This window comes from Conger conger, chromosome 16 (genome assembly GCF_963514075.1).
Source record: "Conger conger chromosome 16, fConCon1.1, whole genome shotgun sequence".
NCBI lineage: Eukaryota > Metazoa > Chordata > Actinopteri > Anguilliformes > Congridae > Conger > Conger conger.
The window spans coordinates 11,714,458-11,732,394 of record NC_083775.1 but is presented as its reverse complement, the minus strand read 5'-3'; the positions used below and the strand labels follow the sequence as shown (position 1 = coordinate 11,732,394).

General features: G+C 45.3%; 1 protein-coding gene across 1 annotated transcript in view; it reads right to left on the bottom strand.

Annotated features, from left to right (window-relative positions):
- Positions 1-442: 442 nt before the first annotated feature.
- Positions 443-17,937, bottom strand: part of myo15aa (myosin XVAa) — a 39,505-nt gene continuing 22,010 nt past the window's right edge. The window contains exons 35-64 of the mRNA XM_061223235.1: positions 16,572-16,636; positions 16,021-16,182; positions 15,407-15,488; positions 14,796-14,937; positions 14,621-14,714; positions 14,342-14,510; positions 14,068-14,183; positions 13,527-13,586; positions 13,337-13,412; positions 12,896-13,011; positions 12,242-12,360; positions 11,328-11,469; positions 11,058-11,169; positions 10,686-10,760; positions 9,412-9,617; positions 8,795-8,922; positions 8,414-8,486; positions 8,184-8,256; positions 6,993-7,066; positions 6,545-6,627; positions 5,907-6,037; positions 4,961-5,055; positions 4,777-4,854; positions 3,970-4,066; positions 3,718-3,878; positions 2,818-2,951; positions 2,310-2,443; positions 1,725-1,858; positions 1,233-1,373; positions 443-544 (exon numbers count right to left, since the gene is read on the bottom strand). Coding sequence (XP_061079219.1) covers positions 443-544; positions 1,233-1,373; positions 1,725-1,858; positions 2,310-2,443; positions 2,818-2,951; positions 3,718-3,878; positions 3,970-4,066; positions 4,777-4,854; positions 4,961-5,055; positions 5,907-6,037; positions 6,545-6,627; positions 6,993-7,066; positions 8,184-8,256; positions 8,414-8,486; positions 8,795-8,922; positions 9,412-9,617; positions 10,686-10,760; positions 11,058-11,169; positions 11,328-11,469; positions 12,242-12,360; positions 12,896-13,011; positions 13,337-13,412; positions 13,527-13,586; positions 14,068-14,183; positions 14,342-14,510; positions 14,621-14,714; positions 14,796-14,937; positions 15,407-15,488; positions 16,021-16,182; positions 16,572-16,636 — 3,374 coding nt within the window. The remainder of the gene's footprint in view (positions 545-1,232; positions 1,374-1,724; positions 1,859-2,309; positions 2,444-2,817; positions 2,952-3,717; positions 3,879-3,969; positions 4,067-4,776; positions 4,855-4,960; positions 5,056-5,906; positions 6,038-6,544; positions 6,628-6,992; positions 7,067-8,183; positions 8,257-8,413; positions 8,487-8,794; positions 8,923-9,411; positions 9,618-10,685; positions 10,761-11,057; positions 11,170-11,327; positions 11,470-12,241; positions 12,361-12,895; positions 13,012-13,336; positions 13,413-13,526; positions 13,587-14,067; positions 14,184-14,341; positions 14,511-14,620; positions 14,715-14,795; positions 14,938-15,406; positions 15,489-16,020; positions 16,183-16,571; positions 16,637-17,937) is intronic.

The window sequence follows — 17,937 nt, the reverse complement described above, 5'->3', positions numbered from 1 at the left end:
GTTGAGAAGGACTTGGGAAGCTCATTTTGAAGTTAATATCTTTAACTAAAATAATTGAAAATACATGTTATGGCCATGCAGGTCTTAGTGCAGGGTTGCACAACTCCGGTCCTCGAGGGCCAGTCTGCATACTGGTTTTTTTTCCAACCAATTACCTTGTTTTTAATTTGCTGGCAGCTCTATAAATGACCCTGGTTCAGGCCTGTACTTGAGCACAGTAAAATCATTAGGATACACCTGCAGTCCGCAGTTGTAGCCGGTACTCATACATATGTCAGATAAGATATGATTGAGTCAATTAAATAATTAAGACCTTTCATTGGCACAAAATCCTGAAACGGATCGGCCCTTGTTGTGCACCCCTATGTTAGTGGAATGTGTAAGTTGATCTGCCCAAAACATAAAGATGCAGATTGCTGGCTGGATGGAATCCTGTGGGGGGTTAGAGCAGGGTGATTTCACTGGGGGGCAGGGTCAGCCTCTTCTCTCGCACTGACATCAGGTTCTCCATGTGCATGGCGATGACTCGACACAACTCCAGCCCCTGCAGCAAAAACACCAGAAACAGAAAACCCAGTGCAGTCAAACTACAAACCCCAGTGCAGTCAAACTACAAACCCCAGTGCAGTCAAACTACAAACCCCAGTGCAGTCAAACTACAAACCACAGTGTAGTCAAACTACAAACCCCAGTGCAGTCAAACTACACAAATGCCAACTCTTGCTATCAGGTGTTTCAAAACATAGCTTCAGCTGTTCAAACCATGCCAAGCTGGGAGCTGGTCTGAACTGGTCAACCAGCATTTCATGCACTTAAACTACAGCACAGACAATGCAGTGAAAGTACAGCGCAAACACAGCATCCAAACCGGCACAAAAACAGCAAAGTACAGCACAAACACAGTATGTAACATACTCAAACTACAGCACAAACACAGTTTGTAACATACTCAAACTACAGCACAAACACAGTATGTAGCATGCTCAAACTACAACACAAACACAGTATGTAACATACCCAAACTACAGCAAAAACACAGTATCTAACATATTCAAACTACAGCACAAACACAGTATCTAACATACTGAAACTACAGCACAAACACAGTATGTAACATACTGAAACTACAGCACAAACACATTATGTAACATACTCAAACTACAGCACAAACACAGTATCTAACATACTCGAACTATAACACAAACACAGCATCTAAACACTGGGCACTGTACCTGTTCCAGCTGGAGCTGGGTGATGCGCTGGGAGAGCAGGTCCCCCAGCATGATCTCCACGTAAGGGAAGCTGGAGCCCGCCGTGGGCCTCTGTGTGCGTGTGGACTGCACCTCCTTCAGAGGGAACTTCACCATCACCTCCTGAGGGTCAAGACGAAGGAGAGACTTTCACACTCCACACTACCTACTACTGCAAGTTACCCACTGCTGAGTTCCTACTGAAATGTTCCTTAACAGCAACGACTAAACTGTAGTCTGCACCGCAAAACCCAAAAAAATTAGCAACAAATATTTTCGTCTTACATTTAGACTTAAACAAAAAACAAGACTGATTTCAAGATTTGCCAACGGCAAAAGACAATTTCACTTGACAGCAAACAATAACTTAATACAAGTCTTATTCTTATTTCGCAAAAAAAGTCGCATAAATAAGATTGTAAAATAATAGAAAAATACTTGACAAGACTGACTTATTGTGTGGCCTTGACTCACGTGTGTGTCTTTGCTGAGGAAGTTGAGGCCGTTCTGATTGACGGCCAGTATGCAGGGGGTCAGGATGGTGCTGTTGCTGCTGCTCTGGATGAAGAAGAAGGCAGAGCCAAACATAGGGAAGGCACTGACCAGACCTGGGGGTGAGATGGGCACAGACCTACAAGCGTCAGTGCTCCGACATACAGACCATGCCCACATGTCCGGCTCCGAGCCACATCATTATGGATCATAATTTTTCTTTTCATTCATTTTTTAAAAGTAGCCCTCAGGAAGAAGGGACAATTGTGAATGTGAGCAATCATTTGCCGGATACCATGGTAATAATTTCTAAGCTTGTTTTTAAAACAATGAGCTCTTGTTGTTTATGATATAAGTAATATGTCAGTAGTAAAGGTCGTAGTAATATGCATGTTTGTTTGTATTTCTGTGTGCGTGTGAGATTGCATGTGTGTGGGAATCTTTTTAACAGGTAGTGTGTGGGTCTGTGTGTGTGTCTATGCCTTGATGTCCATATGTGGGTATGTGTATTGTGTGTGTGTGTGTGTGTGTGTGTGCGCGCACATGTGTGTGTGTGTGAGCCCTTACCCAGAAACTGTGCCCGGGCCTGGTGTGGGCTGAGGACCTGGACCTGCTGCATGTGCTGGGTCACCATGTTGAGCCACTGTTGCGGGCGCTGCTGACTGTACAGCTGCGGAGGAACGTACTCCTGCACCTCCCGACTATAGCAGAGAGAGACAGGGTCAGAGCAGCCTACTCTCCCGGCTGAAGAAGAGAGAGACAGGGTCAGAGCAGCCTACTCTCCCGGCTGAAGCAGAGAGAGAGACAGGGTCAGAGCAGCCTACTCTCTCGGCTGAAGCAGAGAGAGACAGGGTCAGAGCAGCCTACTCTACCGGCTGAAGCAGAGAGAGACAGGGTCAGAGCAGCCTACTCTCCCGGCTGAAGCAGAGAGAGACAGGGTCAGAGCAGCCTACTCTACCAGCTGAAGCACAGACTGGGTTGCAGCTGCGAGTATACAATAATAATACAAACATATCAAAGTAATGTCTACAATGTCTCTGCGTCTCTGGGGGAAGCAGTGGCTCAGCAGACCTACACGGTGGGGAGGTAGACGCTGTCTTTGGTGCGGTGCTGCAGGGCGGCCAGCTTGGAGAGCTGCTGGAAGTGCGGCTCGCTGGGCTGTCCCTGGGGCAGCACGGTCAGCAGGGCCTTCAGGTAGTCTGGAACAACCTGCAGGGGGCGCACAGAAAGAAAACAGGCAAACAATCCGCCGAAAACGCGCCCCTTCTCTCCCTGAGAATGGAGCCAATCACGGCAGGCCAACACTCTCAAAAAGGATTTTTTAATGAATTTTTTATGATACTACTTAAATGTTGCTTTCAACACGGTACTACTTTTGCATTAAAATATTAGGTTGCAATATATGTATTATAAAGGTAGGCTAGTACATAAGCCGCTGAAAGTAATGCCAAATGCGTTGTCCTTACTTAGACATGGAGGCTAGTCTTTTGAAGTGATGTGTTATTTTTAATGCATCTGTTTTGACTTTTCAAACCATTTCCCAACAGTTAGTCCACTCCACTGCCACACCTCAGCCAGCCACCAATGGGCCGCGGTAAATGATACACAGTTAGCATTTATATAGCGCCGTTATCCAAAGGGCTGTACAATTGATGCTTCTCATTCACCCATTCATACACACACTGACGCTTACACACCAACGGCGATTGGCTGCCATACAAGGTATAAAGGTCCCAACCAGCTCGTCAGGAGCAATTGGGGGTTAGGTGTCTTGCTCAGGGACACTTCGACGCGCCCAGGGCGGGATCGGACCGGCGACCCTCCGACTGCCAGATGACCGCTCTTACCTCCTGAGCAAAGGGCCGCGGTCTGGGCCCTACCCCCGACTGCTGCCGCGCACAGCCTGAAGCACGGCGGTCCCTGAGCGTTCCATGACGGGACGGGACGGGGGGGAGAGGACAGAGACGCTTCTTACCTGGTTGTAGTGCATGGTGACGTACAGCTCGTTGTCGAACTTCAGAGGCTGGGCCCAGATCACCCTCCGGAGCCAGAAGCTGTAGTTGCTGTCGATGGGCTCGGCCTCCGTGGAGATGTCCAGGATGTACTCGCGTTTGGTCAGCGGGCGGACGTTCTGACCTGCGGGGCGGTTTCACAGAGCTGTGGCGCTTTCGTCTCATCCTCCCCCCCACCCCCCTCTCCTCCCCACACGGGCAGAAGGTCCTCTCACCTTTGTTTGTGACCACAAAGATGGTGTACTCAAACAGAGCTTCTGGCCTGTACAGGCCCATCTCCTCAGAAAGCTCCTCAATGACATCCAGAGCGATCTGAAGGGCAACAGAAACACAGCTCACCGAGCGCAAGCCTTAATATAGTCCCTTTCATTCATTCATTCATTCATCCATTAGCCTAACCCGCTTATCCTGAACAGGGTCGCAGGGGGGCTGGAGCCTATCCCAGCACATATTGGGCAAAAGGCAGGAATACACCCTGGACAGGTCGCCAGTCCATCACAGGGCACACACACCATTCACTCACACACTCATACCTACGGGCAATTTAGACTCGCCAATCAGCCTAACCTGCATGTCTTTGGACTGTGGGAGGAAACCGGAGTACCCAGGGGAAACCCACGCAAACACGGGGAGAACATGCAAACGCCGCACAGAGAGGCCCCGGCCGATGGGGATTCGAACCCAGGACCTCCTTGTTGTGAGGCGGCAGTGCTACCCACTGCACCATCCATTCCGCCCATAATATAGTCCCTGCAAAACCAAAATATAAGTCTGTCTAAACAAGTATTTTATATACTTGAACTATCAGACAAAATCAGATTTTTATTCATTTTTTTGCAAAATAAACATTGCCAATGAGGACAGACAGTTCGACCCACGTGTCAAGGAGTAACAGTAACTTAAACAGTAACAGTAATTTAAAGCAAGCTAATATTTGATTAAAACACTTGCAAAGACAGACATTTTTTGCAATGCATACCATACTGGTCACACTGTATACTGTAGTCCCTGGCCAGACTCACTGAGCAGGTCTTGATCTTGAGATGTCGTTCGATCCCGCCCGGCAGGAGAAAGAGCTGCCGTTTGGAGCTGCGGCCAGCCTGTGGAGAGGAGGAGAGGAGGAGAGGAGGAGAGGAGGAGAAGGGGAGAAGGGGTCAGAGTCAGGAGGACCCCACACAGAGAGGGAGCGTAGTGCAGTGTACTCACCACCATTGCCTTCAGCTCCATGCTGTTGGGGAACTCCACCCTCCCTCCATACCTGAAGGTTTTCCTCAGGTTCTGCTCACAAGCTTTAGCGATCCCTGCCAGCACAAACAGACACATTTAAAATCTGCACTGCGAAAAGGGTCTGTTTTAGTCTATCTATTTCTACCTATATCTATTTTTTTAGTCCTGCAATTAGACTAAAAGTTTTATATTTTTCACTCAAGTAAAAAATATTGTTTTAAGTTACTGTTTCCTTGATAAGTGAAATGTTCTTACCCCTTTTTGCAAAACTTTAAATGAGTAAAACTGCCTCACCTCATTGGAATTATTTTGGTCTTATTTATCAAAAAACGTAATAGATTCTAAGGCCAAAATACTTCAAAATGGATTTTTAATAAACAATGTATACATTCTTCCCATCCACAATGAGTGCCCGTCGTCACATCAAGAGGCAGAGTTACGATGGGAGGAAACAATGCCAATGAAAGTGCCTGAATGCAAAGGATGTTCATAATATGGCTGCTCAAGGACCAAACGGAAAACTTCACCTTGGATTCAATTGCAGCTCTACAGACTTTTATCCAAAAAACTAAAGTAAATGGGCATTTATATAGCGCCTTTATCCAAAGCGCTGTACAATTGATGCTTCTCATTCACCCATTCATACACGCACTCACACACCGACGGCGATTGGCTGCCATGCAAGGCACCGACCAGCTCGTCAGGAGCATTTGGGGGTTAGGTGTCTTGCTCAGGGACACTTCGACACAGCCCGGGCGAGGGATCGAACTGGCAACCCTCCGACGACTGCCGGACGACTGCTCTTACTGCCTGAGCCATGTCGCCCCCATTACAGTCAGACTTACAGTGTGTACGTCAGCTAAAGCGCTGATCATTCTGAAAGGTAAAAGGCGCACGGGTCCTGGAGATCCTGGTGAAGGCGTACCTTGGTAGTGAATCCCAGGGGTCCGGCAGACGTCCTGCAGGAACTTGAACAGGAAGGGCTTGAGCACCTCAGAGCAGCGGTAATAAGCTGTGAGGATGTACAGCAGTCTCCACCCCCTCTGACAGCTGTCCCTGTGCACCACACAGAGTCAGAACGTCAGCACACCCGGAGAGCTACACTGTCAGATGCTGCCGGACTGATTACTAACACTGCGGATGTGCATACGGTCACAGTAGCTGCCATTAAGTCAGAACCATTTTGTACTCCGTGCCGGCCTGATCAGGAATATTCATGTGGCTGATGTCATGGGTGAATGCAGAGCGCACAAGCGCATCCTCAAATCAGGTCCTCATACTAACATACTAACATGCTCAGTACATATGACATAAATGCTATTCTATTTAGTACATGGACTGCTGTCATCCAGGACACAATACAAGAAGGGATTTTCATAGGGCCCAGTGAATCCATACTGGATTTAGAGTTACAGGTTATCAAGCCTCAAGGTCTTACGGTAAGTACACTACGTGTTTCCAAATGGTGGGTGACACTGAGGTATGTACACATGGTATTCATTCGGAACACAGCTCCAGTCTTTGACATGACTGTAGACCTTCCTCCTGTGGGAAAGAGCTTACGTTTTGGAGCTGGTGTTGGCGGTGATCTGCTTGAGGACCTGGCAGTAAGCCTCATCCTTCATTAGTCCGTGCTTCCCACTGAACTGAGGAAGAATGCAATAATGTTACTGAGCTGCAGAGCAGTGTAGTGATATCACTTATCACTTATGAGCAATGGCTCTTTGATTAGCAATACCCGTTATGGTCAGAATACAGTCCACTCTACTGAAGTAGGCGCACAATAAAGGAATAACCATCTACACATACATCAAAACAATTTTTTTGATTTAAATTTTATTTTGGATAATTTTAGGAGACTATCAACAATTACATTTGACCTGTACACACATAGGCAAAAGACAAAAAATATTAGCACTCCAATCAAATCAGATAATTGGGACTGAATCCAGTCCATCATATCTATCAGTGATTGTGATGACTGTTGAGTACAGATTAGGGAGCCTTGTACCCTAAGGACAGTGCAGACCACATCTTGCTCCGTTTGCCCTTTCAGAGGGTAGTCTCCCATGAACTTCATTATAGCTGCAAGCATAGCAGAGAAACCATAAGAGAGGCTGTCAGGCATGCAGTACATAACTACAAACACCACAGTGATCCAGTACACAACTACAAACACCACAGTGATCCAGTGCACAACTACAAACACCACAGCGATCCAGTGCACAACTACAAACACCACAGTGATCCAGTGCACAACTACAAACACCACAGCGATCCAGTACACAACTATGAACACCACAGCAATCCAGTACACAACTACAAACACCACAGTGATCCAGTGCACAACTACAAACACCACAGCGATCCAGTACACAACTATAAACACCACAGCGATCCAGTACACAACTATGAACACCACAGCGATCCAGTACACAACTACAAACACCACAGTGATCCAGTGCACAACTACAAACACCACAGCGATCCAGTGCACAACTACAAACACCACCATGATTACAATACTATAAACACCACCATGATTACTGACAATGCAGTACAGAACTATAAACACCACCATCATTACTGACAATTCAGTACTATACTATAAACACCACAACAACACAGTAGAGTCTACTATAAATACCACCATGATTACAGTACTATAAACACCACCATGATTACTGACAATGCAGTACAGAACTATAAACACCACCATGATTACTGACAATTCAGTACTATACTATAAACACCACAACAACACAGTAGAGTCTACTATAAATACCACCATGATTACAGTACTATAAACACCACCATGATTACTGACAATGCAGTACAGAACTATAAACACCACCATGATTACTGACAATTCAGTACTAAACACCACAACAACACAGTAGAGCCTACTATAAGGTACATCTCAAGGGGTTTTATCCTGAAAATAATTACATTTCTCTAATCTATGTTACTTCTTGCTTGACAAGTGAAATTGTCTTATCCCATTGGCAAAATCTTTCTTTCTGGTGTATAAATGATATACTGACGATTACTAAGGATTTCAAAAGTAAACAAGGTAATTACTCTAATTCACCTTCACAGCACTTATCCAGTGTAGCTGGATAAGTGCCTTTGCTTAAGGGTGTAATGGCAGTATCTCCCCTGGGAATCAAACATGCAACCTCAGTTCCCCCCCCCCACTTACCCAGGAAAATGTCTGCTGCTACTTTGTTCATGGTCTCATCACTGAAGTCTATCAAAGACTCCTGAATGGGTGACTGTTGACAGAAATGTCCAGGACACATTGAATCACACAAATATAACATAAAACTAAAGTTTTGAAGGACATGTTCGTATGATTATGAAGAATTGACTAAATTCAGGAAAACGTGCATTTGGATTTCAGCTCGTCTTTAAATACAGTATTTTATTTACCTTAGAAAACTTCACCATATCCGCAGGTTCCCGTGAGGGGTGTCCTTTCTTTGACTTGTGTTTATATGAATCACTATGAGAATATAAACATCAGAAATACATTAGCCAAGCTGATGCCTTGACAGGGCAGCCTGTAGCGTAGTGGTTAACGTACATGACTGGGACCTGCAAGGTCGGTGGTGTAGCCACAATAATAGATCCGCACAGCCGTTGGGCCCTTGAGCAAGGCCCTTAACCCTGCATTGCTCCAGGGGAGGATTGTCTCCTGCTTAGTCTAATCAACTGTAAGTCGCTTTGGATAAAAGCGTCTGCCAAATTCCATGAATGTAATGTAATGTAATGTATGTGAACAATCGTCTTCATCAGAAACAAACATCCAACCTGTTTTTTCTCACGGCCTCCCTGAAGTATTTCTTGGCAAACTCCACCATGTTGAACTGGGGGTCCTGCAGAATCCTCTCCTCCAACTCAACACTAAAGTCATCATAAGACTCACCAGCAGGAGCCACCTAGAGAAAGAAGACAGTAATGCACCTTTTAAATTAATCATCATTCGCCAATTGCAACTAACAAAAAATTGTCACTATTTTCATTACATTTTTAAAAAGATTCATTTTATTTTCCTAATTTTACATGCATAACCTTTATTTTATTTATTTCTTGACTAGTATTCTTGCTTTTATTATTTTGTTATTATTATTTTATTTTAATCTTTTTTTTTTCCAGTATTGCACTGTAGCTCTTGTATGTGAAACATTTTGTATTTCTTGCATGAATCGCACATTGTAAATAAATTGTGATTTGATCTGATTTTCATTAAATTCTTTTTTTTCCTCCAAGATTTCCTATATGTAGCATATGTAGTCATGTTTAAATGAGTTATGCATGTTAATTTGAGACTAGTATGTTTAAATGAGAGGCGTGTTCACATGTGACGAGCATGTTCAAAAGCTTCATGCGTGTTTATTTGAGAGGCGTGTTTAACGTTAATTTCGTACCTCAGTGGAGCGGTCCAACTCGTGGGCTGCAACGGTGGAAGCCATCGCCGCGGCGACCGCGGCGGAAGCAGCCACCTGACCCTGCTTGCTCTTGGGCTCCTCCTTCCTGTCCATGGGGAGGTTGACGAAGTCGGGCGGGGCAACAGGCTGGACGAACTCGGCGGGGAAGACCCCTGAACGACCGTGAATCGCCCCAAACTTCCAGCCTTTGTTGTGAAAGGGACCAGGCAGAAATACAGAACCAACCGCAGATCATTAACGTCACAATCCAAGACAGAAAAAGCCACTTCACGTAGTATCCACAGTCTGTGGTATTCAGGATAACAGTTGCAAGGGAACCCAGTCTGATTTTTTTCCTTGCAGCAATCTGAATGAAAGCAACTGCAAAATGAAAGCAATATAACGCAATGCTTTACTGTATAATGCAATGTGATGTAATACAAAGTGATGTTATGTTACAGCCCGGGCTGAGTCGAAGTGTCCCTGAGCAAGACACTTAACTCCTAAATGTTCCTGACGAGCTGGTCGGTGCCTTGCATGGCAGCCAATCGCCGTTGGTGTGTGAGTGCGTGTATGAATGGGTGAATGAGAAGCATCAATTGTACAGCGCTTTGGATAAAGGCGCTATATAAATGCCAACCATTTACCATATGTTATGATGTTATGTTATGTATTCACACTGCAAATCACACAGTCACCACTGCAAAATTGGGAATTTGACTTAGACCTGTCCTGCATTGTCTCTATTCAAAGTAAAATCCTTGTGTCTGTATTTAGTGGCATAATGCTGCTTGAGTCATTAGCATACAACAGCATAGCTGATTACAGTCGGGTAAAAAAAACGAAGGTAGTCAATCCTAACAGGTTACACAGAATGAAGACAGTCCATGCTAGCTGCGAGCATTTCACATAGACTGAAGGTAGTCCATGCTAGCAGGTCACACAGATTAAAGGTATTCCATGCTAGCAGATCACATGGACTGAAGGTAATCCATGCTAACAGGAAACACAGACTGAAGGCAATCCATCTTCATAGGAAGCACAGATGAAAGGCAGTCCATGCTAACAGGAAACACAGTCCAAAAGCTAGCAGGTCACGCAGACTGAAGGCAGTCTATGCTACCAGGTTACATAGGCTGAAATCAGTCCATGCTAACAGGAAACACAGACCAAAGGCTATCAGGTCACAGAGACTGAAGGCAGCCCATGCTAGCTGCTATTAGGTCACACAGACAACTGAAGGCAGCCCATGCTAGCAGGTCACACAGACCCACCAAAGTCTAATGTGTCTTTTCTTAAATCCTCCAGGAGCATCACCTTCTTTCTCACAATGCAGCCATAGTGCTGTCCTGTGAAAGTTCAGTTTGTGGTGAACCAACATCCTCTCACTCTCAAAGTCAACCTGGAAGTTTGACTAATATTTTACAATGTGCCTTGTGACTAGGAAACAATAATGACAAGCACAAATAATTCAAATGAGTCAAACAGTCACTGAGAAAACTTAAGGTGTGCAAAGATCCATTCAAAAAAGAGTTTGTTAACAAATTACCTATCGTAAATCTCTTTGAGCTACTATCACGATACCTATCATGAGACAGACCATGTCAACAAAATAAATAATAATCAATTTCATATCCCCACATTACCTTGTTCCAGACCTTCCATGGTCTGCAAGCGTATGATATCACCCTTGTGGAAGCTCAACAAAGTCCTGTCATCCGTGACATAATTCCTCACGGCGACCACATAGTCTGAGTCCTATAGCCAGGCAGAGAGAGGCAGCAGTACTTGCATTTCGTTTCCAAGCACAGATTTATTTATTTTCATACTTTGGTCATGTTGGGTTTGTGTTTTTTTTTTTTTGTCATGTGGGCATCAGCAGCTACATCAGCAGAAAAACCTTGGCAGGAGCTCACCCTCTTCAGCTCTGTGATGAAGAAGTCGATCATTGTCTTCACCTGCGGCGCTTTGGCAGAAAACAGGATCAGCTTCTCATTGGTCAGATTGAACTCCAGCATGTTCTTGGACGGGATTGTAACAAACATGATATCTGCATAGCTGGGTGATAGACAGACAGACAGACAGAATCTTGTTTTCTGATTACTGTGCTGTTCAGGCAGCTTTGGCTGTAGACGACATCAGTCAGTAAATGGGCTTCTGTGGGTGTGGGTGTGTGGGTCTGTTAGTTTGTGGGGTTGTGTTTGTGGTGTTCTGGGTGTGCAGGTTTTTAGGGTTCTAGGTTTTTTAGGTTCTGTAATTGTGGGTTTCTGCGGTTCTGTGATTGTGGGTTTGTGCGGTTCTGGGTTTTTTGGGATCGTGGGTCTGTTGGTGTGTGGGGTTGTTCTTGTGGTGTTCTGGGTGTGTGGGTTTTTGGGGTTCTGTGATTTTGGGTTTACAGGGTTCTAGGTTTTTGAGGTTCCATGATTGTAGGTTTGTGCGGTTCTGCGATTGTGGGTCTGTGATTGTGGGTTTGTGATTGTGGGTTTCTGCGGTTCTGGGTTTGTGGGATTGTGCGGTTCTGGGTTTGTGCATTTGTGGGATTGTGGGTCTGTTGGTTTGTGGGGTTCCTAGGTTGCTGGGTGTGTGGGTTTCCAAGTTTGTGGGATTGTGGATTTGTACGGTTCCGTGTTTGTGGGTTTGTGAGAGCGTGGATCTGTTTGTCTGTGGGGTTCCTGGGTTGTTGAGTGTGTGGGTGCAAGTGCTGCAGGTGGGTTGCTGAGTGTGTAGATGCAGGTGGGTTGTTGAGTGTGTGGCTGCAGGTGGGTTGCTGAGTGTGTGGGTGCAGGTGCTGCAGGTGGGTTGTTGAGTGTGTGGGTGCAGGTGAAGGTACCTGTAGGGCCGTAGGACCCTGAAGTAATCCGCATCAGAGGAGCTGCTTTTCACCATCTTCAGCAGCTTAATCCCTCTGTGAGACACGGCCAGAACCTGCACCCCAGTGCCCACACTGCCCTGCAGGACACACACACACATACACATACACACACACACACACACACACACATACACATATACAGACACACACACACACATACACACACACACATTACATATACACATATACACACACACACACACACACACATACACATACACATATACACACACACACACATATACACATGCACACGCACACACATACATGCACACATACATATACCCATACACGCACACGCACACACACATACATACACATATACACTCCCATAAAACATAGCTCATGGACCAAGAAAAAGACAGAAATCTGTTCATTGGTCTGATTTCATCCATTTTTTCTGATTACAAAGCATGCTAATGATCTGACTAATCAATTGTCAAGTAACACATTGCTTGTCTCCTTAAGACAAGTCTTCACGTCGTCTAAGGGAGATTTAAGTGATAAATACAATTTAGAGTAATCCATTTTAATCAGTCCTAAGTACACTTAAGGGGGGGAAAAATACACCACAATATACATGGAGCCATAAAGACCGATGGCTCAGCTCACCGAGGCTGGGAAGAGACGAGAGAAATAAATCTCCCAGGAGTCCCTGGCGGCAGAAACTATCTTCTTCTTCACGCCCTCCTCCTGACTGGTAGCGTTCTGCTCAATCTGATTCTCCACTGTCACACAGACACACACAGCTCATGCTACAGAGGCACAGCGGCTTTCAACTAGAATGCAAGCGATCTGCATCTCAGGTCTATATGTTCCACATTACACTGAACAACAGCAGACATGGTTAGCATGTGCAAAAGTACTGGCAGCTATTTAACCACCTAAGCGAATTCATATTGCATCGTAAAAGACCATGTACTGCAGTCCAAGGGTCACTTTCATGCTGTACCATGAATTGATTTCGTAGGTTATATTTCGTAGGTTATATTTTGGTATTTACCAACCTGAGTAAAGTCTCAACATTTCCTGTATCCTTGTTATGGTTCTTACCAAATAGCTTTTTCATTTTCTGCCTTTCATCGTTGGTAATACGAATACAGGCCTCTGAAAATGTGTCGTGGACAATCTGGATGAAGAAAAGGAATGTGAGCAGTGGTGGGGAACAGAAATGCAGATATTACACCTCTGTGGAATATCCTACTTAGGCTGAAACTCTGCTGAGGTCAACATAAGAAGATACCTGTCTGAATATGAGGTCCAGAACTAGAGGATTGTTAAAGCTGTCTTTTGGGTAGAAAACCTGCAAAAGAAATTGTGCTTAGATTAGTGTCAGCATCTCAAAAGTTCTTCAAGTTTGGCAAAAGCAGCGAGAAGAAGCAAGAGTGAGAAGCACATGGAATATACAAACATATTTGAGAAGAAAGCCTTATTAGATTATGACAGTTTGAAAAAATGAAGCAATTCGCTGAAGTGATTGGCTGTGCTGATTAGCTGATCTGAGGAGTTGAGGTGATAAATTGAGGTGATTGGCTGAGGAGATTGGCTGAGTTGACTGGATGAGCTGATTGGATGAGGTGACTGGATAAGGCAATTGGCTGAGGTGATTGGCTGTGCTGATTAGCTGATCTGATGAGTTGAGGTGATAAATTGAGGTGATTGGCTGAGGAGATTGGCTGAGTTGACTGGATGAGCTGATTGGATGAGGTGACTGGATAAGGCAATTGGCTGAGGTGACTGGCTGAGGGCTGGTGAGTCCCACAGGCAGAGAGCAAGTGGTTTACCTCCTTCCTGAGGTAGATCTTCCAGGGCACGTTGGAGTAGGTGTAGTGCTCCTCGCTAGCCCTCCGGTGGAGCTGCGTCTGAATGGACTCCACCTCGACAGGGAGCTCCCTGGACACTGTAACACAAACAAATCCCTCAGCCTACCCACCAATGCACCTCCAGCTGCTACACCTCTCTCTGCTCACGTTAGGTGGTGAAACACACGGAACCCTCAGTCATCAGTCCATTTATCCACAATGCACCTCCAGTTGCTGCTCCAAACTCAGTGCTTACCTGGGGTGGGGAATGGCCCCCTCTGGGAGGTGGCAGGCATGGGGGGCTGGGACTTCACCTTGATGCTCTTGGCAGGTTTAAGGGCTCTGGCTTCCTCCTTGGGTTCCTTGGGCAGAGCAGGGTGAGCAGGGTGGGTAGGGGGCGTGGAGGGGGTTGGAGGCTTCTTTTTCTGATGGGTGATGAAAATGCATAAGTGAGAAAAATGCAGTACTGTCTTTTCAGTACCTGGGAGGTATATTATGACTTCATGCTGTGAGTAAACCCCTGTACTCTCAGTACCTGGGGAGGAGGCTGAGTACTCATCTGTCCCTTCAGGATTGTCATGGCCTCATCATGCGGATCTGGCTTCTTCATGAACACTTTGGGTTCCTTCCTGTGATGAAAAAAAAAGGCAAAAACTGAATGTTACCCAGCAACTGCATTATAGTGAGAGTAAGACATGCTTAGCCCTTACCTGGGGATCTCTATAGGCTGGACTGCAGCAGACGGCTGGTACTGTTTGATGATGTTCTTGATGTTTTGACTGGGCTCAATGTACTCTGTGTTTGAGGTGGAGGATTTCACCACGTCCTCAGGAGGGACTGAGCGGTTTGGGCCTGCGAACCCAGCAGCAAAAGCAATGAAGAACAGAGGAGAAAGTACACCACACTGCATGTTGAGCACTGCTATAATACAGTGTATATATGAACTCCAAAGCCATCATTCCCAAGTACACCCCAAAATCACAGCCATAATTCACCAGTACACTCCAAAACCATAGCCCAAATTCACTTGCAGACCTGTGTCAAATTCATAATTGTTTTGGATTCAAATACTTTTCTACATGTTACTAAGCGTGTCTGGTCTATTGGAGCCTATGAAATACTCTCAAGAAAGGCAAACACACACAAAAATTGAAAGCAATTAAAGCGGCAGCCCTCATTTACCAGCACATCACGTCTGCTTACATCTGCATTATCTATGTTTTTTTACACCACTGCGTAATGTCTCTTCTGTTCACTGCCAAGCGGAAGTGAAGACTTGCTGATTTAGGGACGTCTTGTGTCTGGGCTGACTTTACTTTACCTCTCTGGTATCCAGTCCTGTCCCTGTTCCCATGAGGCGTGGGTGCTGGTGGTTCGTAGGAGTATTTACTAATTGGTTTGGTCTGCAAAAATAAAAGATGGAATTTTCAGTGTTAAACTTCCACTATCTTCAGTTACGGAAACATACAGCAGAATCTGCATCTTCTGAAGCAAAAGAACTTCAGGAGCTTCAAAGCTGGACACTGAATAAGAACAACAGTGAAAAGAACAATGTGTGCATGCGCTCCTTTGTATCACGCCCCTCCATATCACACCACTCCTTATCATGCCACTCCTTATCATGCCCCTCCGTATCACGCCACTCCACTCCTTATCACGCCCCTCCTTATGACATCACACCTTATCACGTCCCTCCTTATGACATCACACCTTATCACGCCACTCCACTCCTTATCACGCCCCTCCATATAACACCACTCCTTATCATGCCACTCCTTATCATGCCCCTCCATATCACGCCCCTCCATATCACACCACTCCTTATCATGCCACTCCTTATCACGCCCATCCATATCACGCCCCTCCATATCACACCACTCCTTATCATGCCCCTCCATATCACACCACTCCTTATCATGCCGCAGTTGGGCTTACAGCGGCTCGGGGCAGAGGGGCAATGGCAGCAGGTGGGTGATCCTGGAACTGGGGGCTGGCGTAGGTGGCATAGGGGCTGGTCAGAGGGGGCCCTGGGGGCAGACCAACTGGGGCGTACATCTGATGCTGCAGGGCCAAAGCCTGCATGGTCATCTGCTGAGCCTGCACAGAACCATCCGGAAGCTTCCTGATCAATCCGAGACCCACGCGTTCACTGTGTCCCTAAACTACCGTCAGTCTCTCCTGCAGATTCGTCTCACATTGCCTGCGTGTCAGCGTGCGCTGGCTGCAGGGATTTTATTACACAGATAGCATCAGCACACAACTAATGAGCTAATGCAGCCTGAATGGTCTATTGTCATCATAAATCATACATATTTAATACTCAATGGCGCTCGGGAAAGTACCTACAACAAAATGTAAACGAACACTGCACATTACACAATGTGTAGAAAGAGCAGATACATGTGGTGTGGCTTATCTTAGCTTGTCTGAAGACATGGTGAAGAGATGGAGAGATGGAGAGATGACTCTTTGGAAAAGCTACTTACCAGAATAATGGCTTGCTGGTTGATGAGAGCTTGCTGCTGCTGTTGCATCACGCTCTGTTCCGACCCTGAAGAAAGAGAGACCTCGAAGTTCAGACACTACATCACACACCATCATGGTCTGTTAAACTGTTCAGTCTGTTCTCAGGGAACAGACACGCACATACACACAGGCATATACGCACAAATGCACTTGTGGGCAGAAAAAGGTATGCTAATAATAATGTCAACATTACTAACACAAACGCAAGACTGTCCTTCATTCTGGGAGGAGAAACAGTGACGAGTATTAGTTTGAACTCGAACCTGAAACAGGGGGCAATCCGGTCATTCCCGGTACAGCAGGCATTCCTGGCATGGAGAAAGTAGTGGGTGAACCAGGCGTAGTGGGCGAACCAGGCGTAGTGGATGTAGCGGGCGTGGCTGGTGTACTGGGAGCTCCTGAAGCAGCTGCCATTCTGCCCCCTGTTACAGGTAGCACCTGCACAGCTGTGGGTCAAACAGAGGTCACAGGGTCAGAAGTACTGACCCCAGAGTCTGCAAAAAAAGCCTTAACAAGCCTTTTAGTCGTATGACAGACCTAAGATCTTTTTTTTTCCTTCTCTCTAGCAGAAGATATTGAATGTAAGTCTTACATAGATCACTCAATATGGATGTAAATACATATGCAAATCCCATGTGTGCAGTACAGAGCAAAAAGAACAGAAATTGTGCCACTGTCAAAATGCTTTTAAGAAAGGAAGGATATATCTTAAGAAAGTTTTCTTAATAAATATGGAAATTTGATTCATATGATAATAATATACACTTTTTTTTGGTATTTTTAATTTTTTATTAGACTTATTTTTCAGTTTTCTGCTGCTGAAGCCTGTCCACTTCAATATGTGATGTGTTTAATCTGGCACCAATAATCCTTCCACGGTCAAAGTCACTTAGATCACATTTCATCCCAATTCTGATGTTTGGTCTGAAGAACAATTTAACCTCTTGACCATTTCTACATGCTTTTATACAATGAGTTGCTGCCACATGACTGGCTGATTAGATATTTGCATTAACAAGCTGGTGTACAGGTCTACTTGACTGAGTTTGTATTTTAGTACAGTGGTAACCGACCCTGTTCCTGGAGATCTACCCTAATTTGCGACCCTAATTTGGCAGGCCTGGCTCGATTAATTAACCGTTCAAAAGCATCTCTAGCTGTTGAATGAGGTGTGCTTTGTTACTGTTAGAGTGAAAACAGGGCTGATTACTGCTGTTACCAATTTGTATTCCATATTATATATTATACTAAACTTAAATAAATACATTTATCACACCTTTAACAATATATTCAGCTTCAAAACTGCATATGGATGTTTATTACCAG